At 39.9% G+C, this 23,173-nt stretch overlaps 1 protein-coding gene and 2 pseudogenes across 1 annotated transcript; all 3 read right to left on the bottom strand.

Annotated features, from left to right (window-relative positions):
* Window positions 1-283: 283 nt before the first annotated feature.
* Window positions 284-2,460, bottom strand: LOC139454337 (uncharacterized). Its single transcript, XM_071235966.1, has 2 exons — window positions 2,392-2,460; window positions 284-2,248 (listed from the first exon to the last, which is right to left on the bottom strand). The coding sequence occupies exons 1-2, from the start codon at window positions 2,417-2,419 to the stop codon at window positions 633-635; spliced, it is 1,644 nt and encodes a 547-aa protein (XP_071092067.1). The 5' UTR covers window positions 2,420-2,460; the 3' UTR covers window positions 284-632.
* Window positions 2,461-5,459: 2,999 nt separating this feature from the next.
* LOC139453743 (tripartite motif-containing protein 3-like) lies at window positions 5,460-7,403 on the bottom strand (annotated as a pseudogene).
* A 4,145-nt stretch (window positions 7,404-11,548) lies between these two features.
* Window positions 11,549-21,903, bottom strand: LOC139454336 (tripartite motif-containing protein 2-like; annotated as a pseudogene).
* Between the last annotated feature and the right edge of the window lie 1,270 nt (window positions 21,904-23,173).

Raw genomic sequence — 23,173 nt, 5'->3', positions numbered from 1 at the left:
GTGAGGTGAGGTGAGGTGAGGTGAGGTGAGATGAGGTGAGGTGAGGTGAGGTGAGGTGAGATGAGATGAGATGAGATGAGGTGAGGTGAGGTGAAATTGGGTTTAACTTAGCTATCAAGATTATTTCACTTATATAGCGACGTGCATACACGTGTGTTGACCTTCCGCTCTCGGAGCAGCCGAGACTTATAAGATTATACAAAAACACACATTTCTTAACAAACAAACGAAAACAATTCCATTTCTTAGCTTTGTGTTCGAAATGAACCTTTAAATTGACAGCGATAAATACAATGACGGCAACAAACTATATATGCTCCAAAGTTGTAGGTCAAAGACTCAAACACAGAGGGTGTTAGATATAATTCAGATCTGCTGTTTGATCAGGTTCAGGTAAGAAACAGAATCGCTATAGTTTTAGAAACAAGAGTTGTCGGCTTTGTCCACCAGGCACAACACGACTGCCTTCAGCACGTGCTACTTTCATGTTTTGCAGACTGTGAATCCTGGGACCCTGTCACTGTATGCGTTCTTGCTTCATCTTCATTCCCAGGTCCATTGAGTGGACCAACATTGTAACCATGCCATTCGAGTCTATTCAGGCTTTAATTGTGGTTATTATTGACATAACCCTATTGGGTGAATTTGAACACTTTCACATGATTGAGACCGGACACATACAGCAAGCCGTCGCTGTCCAGACAGATACCAGAAGGACAATAGAGACCATCCTGTTCTGTGAGAACATCTCTGACAAACTGCCCCGACTCTGTCAGCTGAATCACTTTGTGGGACTCACTGTCTGCAAGCAGGATGTCGCCTGTGCTGGTTGATGTGATACCCCGAGGAAACCCCAGAGCTCTGTCTCCTGTGGGCGTGTAGGTGAAAACATCTTCTCCTTCACGGGTCACGCATACAAGGGAGGCCACTCCTCCATCACTTACTAACACATTGTTCTGTCTGGTCACGCGGATGAAATATGCAGTAGGTACGATACCCGTGTTGATAGACTTCAGTACATTGCCTGACATATCCAGAATATCCAGAGAGTGTTCGACTTCGCAGTTACTCGCTAGTAGTTTTGACTGATTCAGGCATGCTAGGGCCAAGTGTTTGTGCTTCGTTGCCATGGTTGACAGCTGTACAAGGTCAGGGTTGAAGCCAATCATAGCTATCATCTTCTTCTGAGGGACACTAACAGCAACCTGGCTGTCACTCATCTTAGCTAATCCATGTGGTTTACCTGATAGAGTTAGACATTTGTGGTGTGGTTTTGATTTTAAACCATAAACTGCCTTAATATTATTATCACCAGAATTTGTTATAACAATGACCCTTTCACAAGCAACAGTCAGCACTGTGACATCGCTAACAAAATTATTCTCACCATCTATGTGACAGTCAACTGTGTGATACAGACGAGGTGAAGACGTCCTGTCACTTACACCCTTCCCTATGTCAATATGGCCGAGATGTATATCCTCCACAGATGCTCTCACTTTGTCCATGTCATGTGTGAAAATAACCCTCGCGAAGGTTGGTTTACTGACAGCATCTGTGTCTGTGTTAGATTTCGCTGCCGATTCGTAGACGTCGTACATGTCTGCCACAGACTCTGTCGTCACAGCTTTCTCCACGAACTCTGCTTCCTGCTGGTACATCTGTTTGTCAATCTCCTGAGATTTGATGAATGCTTTTAGCTCTTGTATGTGTCTGTCAGTTGATCGGTCGACCTGGTCCATCAGTTCCTTTTCCTTCTTCATCAACACTTCTGCAGCAGCCCTGTGTGTGTCTCTGATTTGTGTTTTCACGTTTTCTGCATTTCTGGTCAACTCCTTAATCTGGGATTGTGCTGTTGACATCACCCTAGCTGTAGATTTCACATTTCCCTTTAATCGTCTAGTTTTTCGCAAAAGTTCTTCTTTAACAAGTGGGTTCATGTGTTCAATTGTATCAACATCATCACATTTCCTGTGTTTTATGCTACGACAGAGAGTACAAATAGCTACTTTGCAATCTTTACAAAACAGTTCAATTCGTTTGTCTTTGTGTAATTTACACATAGGGCGAGGTGCTGATTTTCGCCTCGCTTGTTTTAGTAAATCAACTATTTCATGGTCTCGTAGATTTGGCGTTTTGTTGTGTAGCTTGAGGCATTCACCACAGAAGGCGTGTTTGCAGACAGAGCACCAGGACGTGGCAGGAGTTGTCTTCCCGTCGGGTCTGCAAACACTGCACGAGTCCATTTCTGAAGATATGAAATTAAACAGTAAAATCGTTGTTTGTGATAAATAATGAGTATCATTTGTGTTAAGGAATCTCAGTCATTTTAAATAAATGTAAAAGCTAAGAACATGTTGAATCGTCGTCATAAACCAGGTGAATACTCACTTGTAGAACCTTGTCCAAAATCGTCCATCAGCCCCTGTATCACGTGACTTGGTTTCAGCTGACTGACCCACTCCTCTACTGGACTGTCAGGGTTGGTCACCTTCGTCAGCTGTCTACAGGAGGGACACGGGATGCATTTGTCTTGCATTGCTTCAGGCTGTGTTTTTGTGTATTTCAGCAGACAGGTCTTACATAATGTGTGATTGCACTGAAGCGTGGCAGGGTCTGTGAACGCCTCTGAACAGATGACACAGCTCAGGTAATTGTCTTCCAGCTTTTTAGCAGTCGCCATCTGATAGAAAATATGCATTGGTACTATGTTGCACAACAACATTGACAAAATTTGAAGCCTATAATTTGCAGGGGAAGAAGATTGACGAGAGGCCATTCGTTAGCTTTTAACAGATCAATATATATCTAATCATTACATGCCTATAAGTATCGACACGGCATCAGGAATGAGACAAAATTGTTTTTGCAAGGTCTACAAATTGATGGTGGTCTCTATGAGTATCAGTTTCAGAAGGGACATAACTCCGTCCATCTTCTCGATGGCTGCCTGTTACACGACCACTGTCCTGTTTAATGGGGTTTGTGTTATGGGCAAAATCAACATCTAATTGTATTTATTGCATTCTTTTTATATTTGTTTCTGTGGATATTTTAGGCAACTAATTTCTAATGTAAACTCAAACCTAAGGTATAATTTAGGCAACTTTCGCTATCAAATCTGTAAGTCTACTTTCGTTATCAAAATCGTTTTGAATATGAAAGAATAACCTCTCCCTCAGAATATCAACATTATTTTAATTCGCTTAATGTTGTCTTCATATGTTTAACTGTTTTGATGTACAAATATACAAGTAGATATTTACTTTTGCAGAGAATTACCTTGAGAGGTGATTACCTTGACACACACAGCAGAGGGCGTCTCACTTCCTTGTTGGGACTTGACAACAAAGCTGTGTGTGTATGTTTACCGTTGGTAGTCACGTGATTAATGTATACTACATTTGTTCCTTCGCGGTAGGACAGTCGACTAATACAATCTTCAACAGTTGAATGGCGAGACTTGAGGGTTATTCAACAACTCGCTGAGGAAAGAATATACCTAACCAAAAATGATTTTATCATTGTTTAATTCCATAAACAGGTTCAAAGCGTACCCACGTTTTCTCATAACAATTTACGCAAGTTAGCTCCTTTCAAAATATTCCTAGTTTATGATGTTATCGGACATATTGTCATACAGCTACTTTGATGGATATATGTTTACAAACCGTGCATTAGGATGTACAAAGGTTATAAGCATAGAGAAATATAAGTTAAATTCACCAAACGTAAACCGTATCACATTTGACGCACTAACGTCACACACTAAAAGTACTACCAGTACTCGTATTTCACGATTAAGGGTCACAGGTTGAACTGTCCGTCCTTTGTGACGGTGTCCGTCGTGTGTCATTAATGCTTGCTACATTCCACCTGTCATTACAAATTAAACAAACATAACTGTCAATCAAGTTAAAGTCAACTGATTCATGTTCATGTCAGTGAAATGGTAAATCATTGCATGAGATGTCCAATCCGAATGGTATCGTACTGCCAGAGTGGCGGGCGACTCACGGGACTCGGGACACACGACAAAACATTTTCCATAAACATACAAAAATCTCTGTGCAGTTTTTAAACTTAAACTGTCATGTTATTGTTTTACATATCACCGGTCAAGAGTGTATTATGCTTCTCATGTTATGTTCCGAAGGCCCGATGCTTTTGTGATACATACAATCTTGACATTAGTAATTTAAAGTCTATTTATTTCTATTTTTTGTTCCTATGTACAATGTGGGAGGACCATTTCTGGTGTCTCCCGCCGTGATATTGCTGGAATATTGCTAAAGGCGGTGTAAAACCATACTCACTCACGCATATACAGCGAGCCAATAAGCTGGCGGTAGTAGCATTGGGAAAAGTATTTCATCTGCCAATGAACAAAATAGAGAAATTATTAAGTACTCATTTTCATACTAACAGCATCACCAGTGTTATATGGTGATAATCACAGGGGATATGTTACATGGCGATTTGTAGAAGATATATATGCTGTTTATATCAGGCCATTCATCCGACAAGAAATACAGAAATATTCTTCAGCCTTGTTTGCAACAGTAACGAAGATGTAATAAATATTTGTCTCCCTTGCACTTGGGATAAGTAAATTATTAAACAAATTATTCAATAACAGTAATCTCCTTAAATCAAAGCATACCAATTGCAACATTAACCACCTCACTCAGATTAATACGATAATACAAGAGCACCTCTTTTAACTGTAGAAATAGTAATTGTTTTAAAACAATTTCACATTGAAATATTAAACATTAATACAAGAGAGTACTCACTCTCGATCATCTGGGGACATAAACTCTTTTGGGTGTAACAGGCACAATAGTGGTGAAAACATTAATGTGAGAGTAATATTGTCTTTGAATTGCTGCCCAACTCAGATACCATGCTGAAGATTTCACATGGATACACCTCTCAGACACAGCATACTGACACCGAGGAATGGACCACCGACGTTCCGTTATCCGGGCAGGCGTGAATTATGAGATTATATAAACGACACTTCTAGAACATAAAATTCAACATTTTACCTTTGTGTTTGATATGAAACACATTCACGTAAGGGTACTATTTACAAAGCCAGAAAACCAGATACATATATAGGTATGCTCCAATGTTGAAACAAACTGTATATGCTCAGTATCTGACTCAAATAGAGAGGGAATGAGATATTATTCTGATCTGGTACATGCTCGGCTTGAAGGAAAAAACAAAATTACTTTTAGAAAGAACAATTGTCAGTTTTTCCCTAGGCACAACACGACTGCCTTAAGCATGTGCTTCTTTCATGTTTTGCAGACTGTGTATCCTGTGACCCTGTCCCTGTGGGCTTCCTTGCTTCAACTTCATTCCCAGGTCCATTGAGTGGACCAACATTGTTATCCATGCCATTCAATTCTATTCAGGCTTTAATTGTAGTGATTATTGACATTATCCTATTAGGTGAATTTGAACACTTTCAAATCTTTGAAACAGGCGACATACAGCAAGCTGTCGCTGTCCAGACAGATACCACGAGGATATCGCAGGCCACCCCGATCTGTGAGAACGTCTCTCACAAACTGCCCCGACCCAATCAGCTGAATCACTTTGTTGGACCCGTTGTCTACAAGCAGGATGTCTCCTGTGTTGGTTGTTGCGATACCTTGAGGGCATTTCAGAGCTCTGTCTCCTGTGGGAGTGTAGGTGAAAATATCTTCTCCAACACGGGTCACACATACAAGGGAGGCAACTCCCGCGGCACTAACTAACACATGTTTTGTGTGATCAAGTGCCATTGGTACGATACCCGTGTTGATAGACTTCAGTACATTGCCTGACCTATCCAGTGTATCCACCGAGTGTTCGACTTCGCAATTACTCGCTAGTAGTTGTTACTGATTCAGGCATGCTAGGGCCAAGTGTTTGTGCTTCGTTGTCATGGTTGACAGCAGTACAGGATCAGGGTTGAAGCTGACCATAGCTATCATTTTCTTGTTTCGGACGGTAACAACAACCTGGCTTTCACGTACCTTAGCTAATAGAAAAGGAGGTCCCGATAAAGTTAGACATTTGTGTCGGAGCTTTGACTTTAAACAATAACCTGAATCTGTCACGACATTGACCTTTTCAGAAGCAATGGACAGCACTGTGACGTTGTTAATATCTGCCTGACAGTGCACTGTGTGATACAGACGAGGTGAAGAGGTCCTGTCACTGACATCCTTTGCTATTTCAATATTGCCTAGCTGTACATCCTCCACATATGCTCTCACTTTGTCCATGTTGGGCGTAAAAACAACCATCTCGGAGGTTGGTGTATTGACAGCATCTGTGTCTGTGTCTGTTTTAGATTCAGCTGCTGCCAACTCGTAGACGTCGTACAAGTCTACCACAGACTCTGTCGTCACGGCTTTCTCCACAAACTCTGCGTCCTGCTGGTACATCTGTTGGTCAATCTCCTGTGATTTGATGAATGCTTTCAGTTCTTGTATGTTTCTGTCAGTTGATCGGTCGACCTGGTCCATCAGTTCCTTTTCCTTCTTCATCAGCACTTCTGTAGCAGCCCTGTGTGTGTCTCTGATTTGTGTTTTCACGTTTTCCGTATTTCGGGTCAACACCTCAATCTGGGATTGTGCCATTGACATCACCTCAGCTGTAGATTCTACATTTTCCTTTAATCGTCTAGTTTTTTGGCAATAGTTTCTCTTTTACAAAGGGGTTCGTTTGTTCCACTGTAGGAACATTACAACATTTCCTGTGTTTTATGCTACAACAGTCAGCACATATAGCTACTTTGCAACCGTTACAAAAAAGTTCAATTCATTTGTCATAATGCAATTTACACATTGATTTTCGTGTAAGTAAATCAACTATTTCATGGTCTCGTAGATGTGACATTTTGATGCGTAGCTGGATACATTCGCCACAGAAGGCGTCATTACAGACAGAACACCAGGATGTTGCAGGGGTCATCTTCCCGTTGTGTCTGCAAACACTGCATGTGTCCATTTCTGAAGACTTGATTTTGTTTAAGAGTTAAAGCATTTTATGTTGATTAATAATTAACGAAACTATATAATTTTCAGTAACTCTAAGCTCTAAAACATATGAATGTGTTAATGCCATAAAAGATATGCCTACTCACTTGAGTCCATCAGACTTCGTATGACGTGACTTGGATTCAGCTGACTGACCCACTCCCCTACAGGACAGTCAGGGTTGGTCACCTTCGTCAGTTGTATACAGGAGGGACATGGGATGGTCTTGTCTTGTATTGCTCCAGGCTGTGTTTTGGTGTATTTCAGCAGACAGGTCTTACAGAATGTGTGATTGCACTGAAGTGTGTCAGGGTGAAGGGATTTAACACCATCAGTACTCTCGATGGCTGAAATTTGTGTCATAATCAAAACCAACATCTACCCTGTATACACTGCATTCTTTGTGTATTGGTTTCTGTGGATATTATTAGGTAACGAAATGTCTGGTGCCAAACCATATGCCTGAAGGCTACTTTCACTATCAAAACCTGTAAAGCTGCTTTCGCTATCAAAATCTGTTTCAATTTGAGAGACTAGCCGCTCCTTTAGAATATCAACATTATTCTAATTCGCTTACTGCTGTCTTCATATGTTTTAACGGGTTTGATGTTAATATGCAAGTAGATAGTTACTAATACACAGACCATTACCTTTATAGGTCATGAACTGGAGACACACTGCACATGGCGTAACATCCTTGTTGTGACTTCACAATAAAGCTGATCACGTGTATGCTGCTGCGGGTAGGCACTCGATCAATATGTACTGCATTATGTTTGTTTGGAGTAAGAGGGGTGATTAAATGAATATTCATCTGTCGACGATGGGAATCAATAAAGAAAAACCTGATGTTGTGTTTCACAAGGATGTATGATTTGACCGTAACTGTTTTATATGTACATAGATGAAATGTTATTAAGAGTGATGACACTCATGGTATCTTCATTGATTGTGATATTGATGTTACATGTTGCAATTACTTGCTGATTCTATTATAAAGAAAGAATTAAAAGTGAATATTAATAAAAATAACGTTATGGTATTTAAAAATTAAGGATATCTATCACAACACGAAAAACCGTTTATCGATGGTGAACAGATTGAAGTACTTTAAATATCTTGGTATTTTAATTTCATATAGAAATATATTTACATAAGAATGTGTTACTTTAACTAAACAGGCAAACACGATATATCAGATAGCTACGCAAAGAATTAATCGCAAAGAACAACGAAGAACGAAGCGTGGTTTCTTTCACGACTAAAGATTGTCCTATCATGTCGTAATTTCTGGAGATTCAAATAAGCGCTCGCAACTTGAAGACGACGTAAAATTTGAGAGGGAAGTGTCTAATTAGTTGTTCCCCACAGATGTAGCTGGGCAACGTAGATAAACACAAAGGCAACGGTCGCATCCCAAAAGTGGGAGGGATATACAGATAATCGACGTGAATATTGTGAGCATATGCGGGAAAGACAAATTTACACATGTCCCCTTTTCATAAAATGGGCTTGGTCGACATTGCCGCTGTCGGATGCTATTCGGGGAGTCATCATTATTTAAATACGGGTAAATATGTTGAAAGCGTGTATTTTTTACTAACATTCAGAAAGAGGATGTAAGATTGTGACATACATTGATTCCTGTTTCTACAGTTTTGGAGAATCCAGCTTTACAAATTCTCACCAAGCATCCTTGAACAAGGGAAATAGTTCTATAAACCAATTCTTACATGTCACTTAAAGAAGGCATTCTATGTTATTTGTATTTTATTTACACACTCTGTCATTAGCCCATGCCATTTATTTATTTTGAATTTATGCTTTTACAAGAACATACACTGCTGTATTATGTAAGTGTCCTGTGGAACAACAGACGTGATGGTAAAGATGCAACACTGATATGTAGTTGTATATGTATCATAGGTTGCAAATAAGGGGCATGGATGGTCAATTCGTATAAGTGACCGCATTTCGTGTAGAGTTGCGTTCCTTAGGGGACCCTGGATCCAATGATCGTGAGTTCTATTCAAAGATAAACCCTATTCATGAGCCTAGTATATTATGTCTTTGAGACCCACACCCGTACCTGTATGTTCCAACAAAGTGTTAACGGTTTAAGACTTTCCACTCACTGATACATCGTCATGGAACTGAAATACAACACACTCAGTGGTTATTTAGAAGTAACACTATGCTCACTCGTCACTCATTTGTCAACACCATACCGTGCCAACAAAGTGGTAAACGTCTATGATTCTCTTCCACTTTAAGCTAACACGCTGTGATAGAACTGAAAAACTATTCAAAGCAGCCGTTAATGTGATTTGTTTGCTGTTTCCCATCACTACTATTCAATTGACTATGATTGAACTCCATGAATCGACTTACCATAGAGAGCAACTAAAATTCCTATTGTTTTCTTCTTGTTTTCCTGATTTCAGAGTTTTGGAATTTGATGTTTGAATGTGTCACTACTTTTCGATATTTCACAATTATTTCACGCTCATTTACCATGGGGGCGGTCGGGTAGCCTGGTGGTTTAAGCGTTCGCTCGTCACGCCGAAGACCCGGGTTCGATTCCCGACATGGGTACAATGTGTGAAGCCCATTTCTCGTGTCCCCCGCCGTGATATTGCTGGAATATTGTTAAAAGCGGCGTAAAACCATACTCACTCACTCATTTCAACCATGAAATAGATATCCCGATTTATCACACTTGAACCATGGTCCACCAACTATTATAATAACAGAACCACCAAAACAACGATCATATCTTTGACTCCCAAGGGTACGTGATAACCCTGTGACATGAGACGACGTGATTCGATGAGCAGATATGGGCCCCTTGATCAGCATTCGCTGGCCTTTGGGTCGAATCCCAGATTCCAGAGTATGAGCGTCTGTCGACATCAAATGTATGGATGTGGGTTCCACCAAAATGGTAAACTTCTTTGACCTGCTTTACCCGTCCTGACACATCAAGCGGATACTGCTGAACGTTGGGTAAAGTCAGTCCTTCACCCCCAAAATATCAACAGTTTACAGTTTATCGTTGAAGTGAACATGACATGTCCAAGAAGCCAGAAACACTACGTGTGTGTATCTGCAGTAATTTATGTGTCCCAAGGTGACATCAAATATTTAAACTTTTCTCATGGCACTTAATCCAGTTAATATGTTTCTGTTTAATGCCTCGCTCAACAATATTGCAGCAACATGAAATAAAAAACGAATCTTGATCAGACATTGCAGTAATTGATAATATGAGTGAGTGGGTGAGTGAATATGGTTTTATGCCGCTTTTAGCAATATTCCAGCAATATCCAGGCCGGGGGACATCAGAAATGGGCTTCGCACATTGTACCCATTTCGGGAATCGTGCCTGGGTCTTCGGCGTGACGAGCGAATTCTTTAAACACTAGGCTAACCGATCGCCCCAATTGATAATATGAGCAACGTCTCACGGTTTTAGCGAACACCTGTAGTCACTGATTTTCAGTGATCCACTTTGCATTTTACATCCGATGGAATGTCCAACATCAGAGCTGTGTGGGGTGTAGCAGACGCCGCCGCCCTACATTAAAGTTTTATTGAGACTCAGCGTATAGTAAATACAAACAACCTTTACATATCATGCATAAACATCGATCTGTTAACGTTACTCGAACTGGCATATGGTTGTTGTACGCAACATTTGTTCCAGAGTGTAATGTGCTTCTCAAGTAATGTTATGAATCTCTTTTGTGCAGAATATATCCAAATTATTAAAAGTGTAAACGTTACTGTTACGAAAGCAGGGGTCAATTTGGAAAGTATTTCTTCCTTAAATGAGCGGTATACACTGAAATTGGCTGACACAATTACTGACGATGCAACTCATGTCTTTAAATCCGTAAACACAATCTTACTATCTGACTGACGCTATCAAATTCCGCAATGTGAAAACAGCTTGTACATCATGTACAGCATATCAAACAGCATTCGCCTTTAGACAATATCTGAAAACGATTATATCTTGTTTGACATTGTTCCTCGTGTTTGCCTATTTATGTAATTATCTAATCAGTTAGCAATGAAGACTTTATGATAAGTAGAATAGAATTAGCTTTAGTCCATTTATTAATGTTTCCTGTTGTTTTAGATCGATAATACAAAACTAATTCCTTCAAAGGTATCATAATATTTTCTGATGTCGATCACGTCTCGGTGAGTTGTGAAAAAATGTTCTCTTTCCCTGGGAGGCTACTCCTCTGTCACTGACACGTTGTTCTGAGTCATTTTCGAACTAATTGTTATCTTGATCTTGGTTTTTGCTTATGTCTATAAATAGCTTGATGTCGAAAATTCCCTCGCGGAATGCCGTTCGAGGTTTTCAAGCGACTCGTAAAAGTTCCATATTTTTTTAAAAAATTGGGTGAACATGTTCAAACATAAAGACAAAAAAACTTAATTTTGGATTTATTTTTTTTATTCAACCGTCAAACCACCGCCTGTCGTCTCACGATCCTCGCCAGGTCATATCGACAAAACATGTCTCAGCCTGAAGACGATACATATGGCAGTTTTCAACTGAACTCAACTTGAACAAGAAGACTCTGCTTTTGATTCTGACAAGGAACCGGAAGAAAGTTTAGTGGAATTGATGAACGCTAATGATGAGGCAAACTTAATTTTTTGATCATTTTCTAACCAATAATGAATAAATAAATTACGCGAAAAATATAATTATAAGTCATTATAATCTTGTAGATCTGCCTGTGAATGAACAAAACGCCTGTGCCGAGGGTTGAGTGAGTGAAAAAAAAGTGAATTTGACGAAGGTGAGGATTAGATTGAAAGCAATTTTAAGTGTAAATTTGAGTAAATACAATTTTAATATACTGGAAGTTTTTATATAAAAATTAATATTCCAGAAACTAGCTTGAAACTGGACCGTTTCAAAAAACCTTTCAGGACTATATTGCCAAAATTGAACAACATGCTCAAAGCGAATCAACAAAAAGAAATACAAGACGGAGTGTTAATCTTTTTAAAAGTAAATATTCATCCTAAATCTGGTAGATTTCTACCCATCATAACATAGAAGATAATCAAACAGTATATAAATGGGCTTGATATTAAGATTAATACAGATTTTCCTTCACAACCTCCAGTTTTTGGCTGTGGCTGCTTGTACTAGTCCGGCCTTAAGCCAGTTTAATAAGGCAAGCCCATTGAGATACCAGGCCGCAGTTTTACCAAAATAATAATTCCAAATTTTAGCTTTGTCTTGTATATAATACATTCACGTTACAGTGATAAATAATTTGAAATGACAGCAACAAACTATATATGCTCCAAAGTTGTAGGTCAAGACTCAAAAACAGAGGGTAATAGTTATTGTCCTGTTGTGATGCTTGATCAGGTTCAGGTTAGAAACAGAATGACTATATTTCTAGAAACAAGAGCTGTCGGCTTTGTCCACCAGGCACAACAAGACTGCCTTCAGCACGTGCTTCTTTCATGTTTTGCAGACTGTGAATCCTGGGACCCTGTCACTGTATGCGTTCTTGCTTTATCTTCATTCACAGGTCCATTGAGTGGACCAACATTGTAACCATGTCATTCGAGTCTATTCAGGCTTTAATTGTGGTGATTATTGACATAATCCTATTTGGTGAATTTGAACACTTTCACATTATTGTGACAGGTGACATACAGCAAGCAGTCGCTGTCCAGACAGATACCAGAAGGATATTGCAGGCCATCCTGATCTGTGAGAACATCTCTGACAAACTGCCCCGACTCTGTCAGCTGGATCAGCTAGTGGGAGCCCCAGTCTGCAAGCAGGATGTCTCCTGTGTTGGTTGTTGCGATACCCTGAGGACTCCCCAGAGCCCTGTCCCCTGTGGGCGTGTAGGTGAAAACAGCTTCTCCTTCACGGGTCACACACACAAGGGAGGCCACTCCTCCATCACTAACTAACACATTGTTCTGTCTGGTTACATGGATGAAATCTGCAATAGGTATAATACCCGTGTTGATAGACTTCAGTACATTGCCTGACATATCCAGAATATCCATAGAGTGTTTGACTTCGCAGTTACTCGCCAGTAGTTGTGACTGATTCAGGCATGCTAGGGCGAAGTGTTTGTGCTTCGTTGTCATGGTTGACAGCAGTACAGGGTCAGGGTTGAAGCCAATCACAGCTATCATCTCCTTTTCAGGGACACTAACTGCAACCTGGCTGTCACTCATCTTAGCTAATAGATATGGTTTACCTGATAGAGTTAGACATTTTGGCGTGGTTTTGATTTTAAACCATAAACTGCCTTAATATTATTACCACCAGAATGTGTTATAACAATGACCTTTTCACAAGCAACTGTCAACACTGTGACATCTCCAACAACATTAATCACATTCTCTATGTGACAGTCAACTGTGTGACACAGACGAGGTGAAGACGTCCTGTCACTTACACCCTTCACTATGTCAATATGGCCGAGCTGTATATCCTCCACAGATGCTCTCACTTTGTCCATGTCATGTGTGAAAATAACCCTTTCGGAGATTGGTCTACTGACAGCATCTGTGTCTGTGTTAGATTCAGCTGCCGACTCGTAGACGTCGTACATGTCTGCCACAGACTCTGTCGTCACAGCTTTCTCCACGAACTCTGCTTCCTGCTGGTACATCTGTTGGTCAATCTCCTGAGATTTGATGAATGCTTTCAGTTCTTGTATGTTTCTGTCAGTTGATCGGTCGACCTGGTCCATCAGTTCCTTTTCCTTCTTCATCAGCACTTCTGCAGCAGCCCTGTGTGTCTCTCTGATTTGTGTTTTCACGTTTTCCGCATTTCGGGTCAACTCCTCAATCTGGGATTGTGCAATTGACATCACCTCAGCTGTAGATTTCACATTTCTCTTTAATCGTCTAGTTTTTCGCAAAAGTTCTTCTTTAACAAGGGGGTTCATGTGTTCAATTGTATCAACATCATCACATTTCCTGTGTTTTATGCTACAACAGAGAGTACATATAGCTACTTTGCAATCTTTACAAAACAGTTCAATTCGTTTGTCTTTGTGTAATTTACACATTGGGTGAGGTGCTGATTTTCGCCTCGCATGTGTTAGTAAATCAACTACTTCATGGTCTCGTAGATTTGGCATTTTGTTGTGTAGCTTGAGGCATTCGCCACAGAAGGCGTCATTGCAGACAGAGCACCAGGATGTGGCAGGGGTTGTCTTCCCGTCGTGTTTGCAAACACTGCACGAGTCCACTTCTGAAGGTATGAAATTAAACAGTAAAATCATTGTTTATGATAAATAATGAGTACCATTTGTGTTCAGGAATCTCAATCATTTTAAATAAATGTAAGAACTAAAACATAAGAATATGTTGAATCGTCGTCATAAACCAGGTGAATACTCACTTGTAGAACTTTGTCCAAAATCGTCCATCAGACTCTGTATAATGTGGTTTGGTTTCAGCTGACTGACCCACTCCTCTACTGGTCTAGCAGGGTTGGTCACCTTCGTCAGTTGTCTGCAGGAGGGACATGTAATAGACTTGGCTTGAATTGCTTTAGGCTGTGTTTTGGTGTATTTCAGCAGACACGACTTACAGAATGTGTGACTGCACTGAAGTGTGGCAGGGTCTGTGAACACTTCTGTACAGATGACACAGCTCAGGTAATTGTCTTCCAGCTTTTTAGCAGTCGCCATCTGATAGAAAATATGCATTGATACTATGTTGCACACCAACATTGACAAAATTTAAAGCCTTTAATTTGCACGGCATTCGTTAGCTTTTAACAGATCAGTATATATCTAATGATTGCATGCCAATAAGTATCAAAACGAGAGCATAAACATAGAAGGGGTAATTATTACTAATGTATACTCATTACTTATTACCTGTCTGCATAAAGTTCATGAAATTCGTGTATGCATGCATATTCATAGGCGGATCCAGAAGGGGGGTGGGGGGGGGGGGGGGGGGGGGGTGGGGGGGGGGGGGGGGAGTGGGGGGGGGAGATTGGGGGTTGGAGGGGGGGGGGGGGAGTGGTCAGGACTCACCCCTTTTGAAAAGTTAATGTAGTATGTTGTATGCAGTAAAATTATCTGAGAGATCCATCGAGTTTAAATGTGCTGGATCCGCCCTTGATATTTGATTAAAATTCATGTTATCACAACAGAATCAGAGATGAGACAAAATTGTTTTGCAAATTGTACAAATTGATGGTAGTCTATCAGTTTAAGAAGGGACATAACTCCGTCCATCTTCTCGATGACCGCCTGTTACACGACAGAGTGAGTGAGTGAGTTAAAATTTTAAGTCACATCGGCAATATTTCAGCCATATCGTGACTATCAAAAGTTAAATATAATACATATAATGAAACGTATGTAAAAACCTGCCAACGAGGGACAGTAAAACAACTAGACGTATCACAGCAATTTAATTTAAAACTAGTATGTAATAATAAAATCAATAGCACTATACATATACATTACATTTTAAAAACAGGCTATAGATCTCCAGCAACTGAAGGTAGATCACCATACTAGGGACCATGCGGACTTACAGTACCTTTGCTACCTGCATGGACCCTAGCAGGAGTTACATCATCCCTTCAGTCGTTGGTGATTGTACATAATTTTAGCCACAATTAAAATGACAGAAATTCTACGTTTAAAAGCGTAGTAAATGGAAATATTCTGTGAATGACAGGGACTTACGATACCCTCTCAGGGGGACAATAATTTTACAGTACTTTAACCCCCTTCAAGGATACTGCCACTAACAATCTCAGATATAAATTCATTCTACTAAGTTTTAAAAAGTTATTATACACAAAACAGATTAACAGAATTTATGATACAGTTCAATTTCTTTTAAAAAACCAAGAACTAAATGAGGACTTATAGTATTAAAAAGATCCTTTATAGTTTTGACCTGGAAATATTTATCCCTTGTGATGGAAAAATCAATACAGTCAAGCAGGACATGCTTGACCGTGATTCTCTCATCACAAGGGACACAAAACGGAGGATCCTCACCTTTTAATATATACTCATTTGTATATCTACTGTGGCCAATACGACATCGTCGCATTATGACCTCCTCAAATCTGGACTGACAGCCCAAGTAGGTGTAACCGATAGTTGGTTTAATTTCATGTAATTTATTGATACCTACTTGGGTGTCCCACTTCTTTTGCATCAGATCACGAATGTAAGATCTAATTGCAGGTTTATAATCAGTGTAGGGTATGAGAAGTGGTGTCACAGATTTGGTGAGTGCTGCTTTAGCAGCAGCATCGGCCATTGTGTTACCAGTGATGCCAACATGGCTTGGTAACCAACAAAAGACGATGTCATATTGGCCAGTAGCAAGATCATTAAATAATTCGAGAATTTGGATTAAAAGTGGATGTTTAGATGACATATTTTTAATTGCCTGAAGGCATGAAAGTGAATCAGAGAAAATAATGAATTGTGTATGTTTAGATTGATGACTGATATATTTTAGTGCTGTAAAAATGGCGTTTGCCTCTGCTGTGAATATGGAACTGCAATCAGGTAATCGTGAAGATAATGTTCTGGATCCAATGACGGTGGCACTAGCAACTGTGCCACCATCCTTGGATCCATCTGTAAATATAGATTTATAAGTGTCGTAAGTGGTTCTTAATTGATTGTATTCTTGTTGATAAATTAATTGGTTAGTATCGGATTTCTTTAATTTTGTTAAGGACAGGTCTACCTCTGGCCTTACCATTTGCCAAGGAGGTGATGTAAACAGTTGAAAAGGAGCTATATCTTGCAGTTTAATATTTGCGGCAGACATGTCAGACTGGATTCTGATTCCAAGTGGTGGAACAACAGACGATTTTTTATTATAAATATCTTGGAAAAGAGGATTAAAGACGCAATTAAAAGCTGGATTTGACTGATTTGAATATAATTTAGTAACATATTGTAACGATAATTTCAGACGGCGATGTTTAAGAGAAGGTTCATCTGCTTCTACATACAGACTGTGAATTGGAGACGTCCGAAAGGCTCCAAGGCAAAGCCTTAGGCCCTGATGATGGACAGTATCCAGTTTTTTTAAGTTACTTTTGCAGGCTCCACCGTAGACGATGGAGCCATAATCGAGTTTGGAACGGATCAATGACCTGTACAAGTGTAAGAGAGTTGTTTGATCCCCTCCCCACTTAGAATGAGAAACTACTTTCAACAATTCGAGTGCCTTCAGGCATTTAGCTTTAAGGTAATTAATATGCGGAAGGAAAGTTAAATGACTATCAAAAATAAGGCCCAAGAACTTGGCCTGTTTAACAATTTTGATAGGGGTGCCATCTAAATGTAGGTCAGGGTCCTTATGCGGCTTATATTTTCTGCAGAAATGTATACAATTAGTTTTTGATTTCGAAAATTTAAACCCGTTTTCGAGTGACCATTTATGAATTTTATTGAGACAGATTTGTAACTGCCTCTCTATTGTATGCATATTTTTACCTCGACAAGAAACATTAAAATCATCCACGAAAAGTGATCCATCTACTGAATCACTTAAAACCTTTGAAAGACTATTTATTTTTATACTAAATAAAGTGACAGACAAAATACTGCCTTGTGGGACACCCTGATCCTGATGATAATGATCAGACAGGGTAGAACCCACGCGGATCTGAAATTGTCTGCCAGTTAAAAACTTGGATATAAATTCAGGCAAACGGCCTCTCAATCCAAAATCATGTAAATCCTTTAAAATCCCGTGTTTCCACGTTGTGTCATACGCTTTCTCTAAATCGAAAAAGATAGACACCGCATGCTGGTTATTAATGATTGCATTTTTCACAAATGATTCTAACCGTACTAAATGGTCAACGGTACTGCGATTCTTTCGAAAGCCACACTGGATATTTGTAAGTAAATTATTTGATTCCAAGTACCATGTTAATCTATTGTTGACCATGCGTTCCATGGTTTTGCAAACGCAACTGGTCAATGAAATGGGTCTATAATTTGAGGGATCACTGTGATCCCGTCCAGGTTTCGGTATGGGTATTACTATGGCATCACGCCAGGAAGAAGGAAACTTACCTGTTGTCCATATATCATCAAAAATCAACAAAAGGGTTTCTAAACACGGTTCTGGTAAGTGCTTTAGGAGTTGATAGTGTACATTATCAGCTCCTGTAGCAGTATCATGAGCTTGTCCAAGAGCGGTATGAAGTTCATGGATCGAAAATATTTCATTATAATCTTCCCCATTATCCGATTTAAAATGTATAGTTTTCTGTTCCTGCTGTTTTTGAAATTTTTGGAATTGAGGGACATAATTTGAGGAAGAAGAATGTTTAGCTAACGTTTCACCTAGTTTATTTGCAATATCCGATTTATTAGTTAGTAGTTCATCCCCATTCTTAAGATGGTGGACGCTACATTTAGAACCCTTACCTTTAATTTTTTGTATCATGTTCCATACCTTGGACATGGGCGTTCGCGAGTTTATCTTGGAAACATAATGTTGCCAAGATTGCCGTTTATTTTGTTTAAACGTACGCCTGGCTTTAGCATTTAAGATTTTATATTTATTTAAATTATGGACCATGGGATGGCGACGGAAATAGTGTTCAGCCTTTTTCCGTGCCTTCCTAGCTTGTTTGCAGTCATTATTGAACCATGGTTTACGGATATGTGGATTTGTAGAGGACTTAGGAATACATTCATCTGCTAATTTGTTTAATTCATCAGAAAATAATTGCACAGGATCAGTAGCTTCAAGAAACAGATCAGGTTTTAATTTAGTGGATGCAAGCATTTCAAACAAAGGCCAGTTGGCCTTATTGAAGTTCCATCTTGTTGAAGGAGGAACATCTGAAGGTAAGACAGGTTTTAAAATGGTTGGAAAATGATCACTGCCACATAGGTCTTCATGGACAGACCATTCAAATTCGTTTAATAAAGCAGAACCTGTAACTGATAAATCCAGTGCAGAGTAAGTACCTGTACCGGGATGGAGATATGTGTTTGAACCATCATTAAAAATACATAAGTCATTGTTTGAAATGAAGTCTTCCAAAAGCTTCCCCTTATTATTTGTCTGAACACTACCCCAAAGTGGATTGTGTCCATTGAGATCACCCATTATAACACAGGGCTTGGGGAGTTGATCATAGAGAGCTTGAAGTTCAGACTGTCGGAGAGAAGTAGATGGTGGAATATATAACGAGCACAAAGTAAAAACTATGTGCAAAGTTACACGGACTGCAACAGCTTGAAGCGGAGTAGTAAGTTGAACGGGGCTATGGATGACGTCGTTTTTCATTAAAATTGAAGAACCTCCAGTGGCTTTAGCACCTGGAGGTGAAAAGAAATTGTATGAGGTATAACCTCTAATATCAAATTTGTCAGTGTCTTTATAATATGTTTCTTGTAAACATAATGCAGATGGTTTAAAATCCTGGATTAAGAGTTGTAAATCATTATAATTATTCCTAAGTCCTCTACAGTTCCATTGAATTAAATATGATGATTGAGTCATGGTGGCTCAATTGGTGATCTCCCACGTGAACGTGAGGGAGAGGAACTCCTGCTGGTCTCCAAAGACGGAGTTACCTCCATGTCCAGAAGTTCAAAGGAGTTGTGAACTGGTACCTCTGGTGGAGAGGGTACCCTGGCAGCTTTTCTGTTCAGTTTTTTCTTTCCTTTTTTTGAAGAGTGTATAATGTCAACGGCTGGTGCTGGAACAGCTGGGTCAGATTGACCCACATTCTGATTACTGGTCTGAGTTTCTGCTGTAGAGTAAGTGATTGAGTAACTAGGCAGATGTTCAACTGACTTTGGAGGAGTAACTGATTTGGTTGGAACTGGATGATCAGATATAATCCAAGACAAATCAGTCTGACAATGAATAGAGGAAGTAGCGACAGTACAGGAAACAGCTGCAGAATAATGCAAAGTTGAGGGAGATGTTGACTGTTTTTTTACAAGTTGTTTTGCATCATTGTAGGAAATGTTTTGTTCACATTTAATTTTGATTATTTTAGATTCTGTCTGCCACACAGGACAGGACTTGGATGAGGCGACATGGTCATTGCCACAGTTAGCACATTTGGCGGCATTTGTACAACTGGTTCCATCATGATCGCCACCACAGCGAGAACAAACCACTGAGTTACGACATGATTTTGAACCATGTCCAAAGTGTTGACAAGTGAAACATCGGAGTGGATTGGGGACATACACCTCCACTCCGATGTTGTTATAACCTGCTTTAATAGATTGGGGAATAGATGAGCGTGCAAAAGTCAGCATATATGTATTTGTATTTTGAATGCCACTCTCTTTCCTCACGGTAAAGCGTTTAACAGCCGTGACAGCCTGATCCTCCAACTCTGCAGTGATTTCATCTTCTGACATATCCGCCAGGCAACGAGCTCTATCGCGAACTATACCTCTGCAAGAGTTCAATGTCCTGTGTGCGGACACAACAACCTCAACATTTGCAAATACATGAATGGACAAAAGATTAAGAGATTGCTGCCTCCGCAAACATTCCACCAAGAGGGAACCACCACGGAGACGCGTGACATTCTTAACCTCGCCACAAATCCCAGAAACGGCTTTTGAAATCGCAAAAGGGTTGAGTTTAAGGGGCAGTTGATCCTGGGCCTCAATAACCAGAAATCTAGACCACGAATCTATGTTTTGAGACACACTGTCCGTTGAATTGTCAATTTCTAGTCTTCTCTTTTTTTCATTTCTATTGGAACCAAGTTGTGGGAGAGACATGATGACAGAAAGTAGTTCAGAACTCCCGCTCCCCACCCGCCATGGAGCGTCAACAAGGACGGTGTCACATTGCAACGGATATCCAAGATGCAAACACCAGGGATACAGGGGTTCTATACTCCAGCAAATATGACGCGAATAGCTACATTTATCTACCAACTCAATGCCAGACTGGTTCCGCCAATGACAGAAGTTGGAGACATATATTATTCGGAGGTCAACATCACCAGATTGGCCCATGAGCCACCGCCTTCTGGCGTAAGACTCTAGGCAATTTATATAATCCAAAATAGTTAATTCACACAATTTATGCATGGCCAAGGCCAAAATATACATCAAAATACAACACATGTGTGTATATACAATATTACGCACAGGGCCTGGCATGACCAGCCGATTGATAAGACCGGGCCCATCTTACCACCCGTCTAGGCGAAGTAAGGGTCGAAGTAGTGTGTTGGGCAAAGGAACACAGTTCCAGGAACCAGTGCCCTCAACTACCAGACTCCCGTCCTCCGCCGACACAGGGACGCAACCCACGGCAAACGGGCTGCCCACTTTGGTCGCCTCTTACGACCAGCAATGGGGTGCTGTGGAAATATTCTGCCCCGGTTCCACACGGGGGAAGAGCTATTAGCGCTACCCAGCACTCACCACGAGGAGGTTGCTCTTCACGAGTGCCTACACGACAGAGATTACCCCTGTCCTGTTCAATTGAGTTTTTGTGATGGATAAAATCAACATCTAATTGTATTTATTGCATTCTTTGTATATTTATTTCTGTGGATATTTTGGGGCAACTAATTTCTAATCTAAACCCAAACCATCACTTTCGCTTTCGAAATCTGTAAGGCTACTTTCGTTATTAAAATCTATTCGAATATGAAAGAATAACCACTCCATTATTATATCAACATTATTCGCTTAATGTTGTAATCATATAGTTAACGGTTTTGATGTACAAATCTACCATTAGAGTTTTACATATATGCAGAGCAACACTGTAGCAAGTGTGTAGCACTGTAGCAATTACCTTGACACACACAGCAGAGGGCGTCTCACTTCCTTGTTGGGACTTGAGAACAAAGCTGGTCACGTGATCAACATGTACGTGTTCATTTGCGATAGGACAAATTAGTAACAGAAGTTTCAACTGTTTCAAGACTTGAGGCTCTTCAATAACAATGCTATTTATTAAATCTTACATTAAAATACTAGCTTCTGATTGGTTAAGAGTGGGCAAATAGTTTCCATGTAACCCGCTTATTTACCCCGCAGGGAAAACATCCGGAACACACCTTAGGTAACTTGCTTATCTCGCATACGAATCGTTGAGCTGAACAACCGATGTTTATCCGAATGCATTGGGTAAAAGGAAGTAACTCGGTTCGTTTGCGTCGTCTGTCACATTCTGAATCAAACTCGTTGTCAAACAATCCCTCAGGACATATAGTGTGATTTACCCTGTGTGTGAGCCTGTGTACCCCTGACGGCCCGGGTTACATAGGCTCACACACAGGGTACATCACATTTTATACCCCTCTAGATCGGTTGTCAACTTATTTTAACACATTCCTTCCTGCTGAGGGGGTAATACGTTTGTAAACGTGCTAATTCTAGATCTACCTCCAAATACACAGATGTCTGGTCAATGTAAATAACCCAATTGTGACTATGAAACTTGCTCATCAATACAAAGCTTAGATAACCCATCCCTTCACTAATTCCGTTTTGCGTGTACTCAATTTATTATCCTTTGGTGTTAATCTCGCGTTATGAGTATGCCTACCTTCTTCTGTTAACGTACGTATTGTACCGATTGTAGTAAAGATAATTCAGTAAGCTCGTACATACTATTAACATGGGGAAAATGGACAAAGTTTTATCACGTTACATACCACATATTAAGACTTTGAAATTGTGAAATAATGGAATATTATTCCGTAGATCGCCTAAAGCCAAGAGATGCAATAGAGAAGCCCAAACTAACTATATATCGGAAAAAAGTGATCTTCTTGAACGTACAGCAAAACAGAACAGCAAAAGAAATTTTATCAATTTCTAAAAATAAAAAAAATCATATCAATTCGAAAATAGAAATCTTGTTAATACAAAAACAGAATTGTTTATCATTACTAAAAATCACAATAGATATGTGTACCCAACTCACATGTGTACCCTACTGTCCCAAGGAAGGACAGGTCAGCCAAAACTCTACGGCAGAAGACGACCTCTTAAACACTTAAAGCAGGCGAGACGATAGACTATAGCCTACCTGCTTAAATCAACACCAAGCCGCAAATCTTTCTGTGGCTGTCTAATAAACCGACTGTTTATTCG

Source organism: Haliotis cracherodii, unplaced genomic scaffold (genome assembly GCF_022045235.1).
Source record: "Haliotis cracherodii isolate W230 unplaced genomic scaffold, xgHalCrac1.p SCAF_10, whole genome shotgun sequence".
NCBI lineage: Eukaryota > Metazoa > Mollusca > Gastropoda > Lepetellida > Haliotidae > Haliotis > Haliotis cracherodii.
This window is presented reverse-complemented; position numbering and strand designations above follow the sequence as displayed.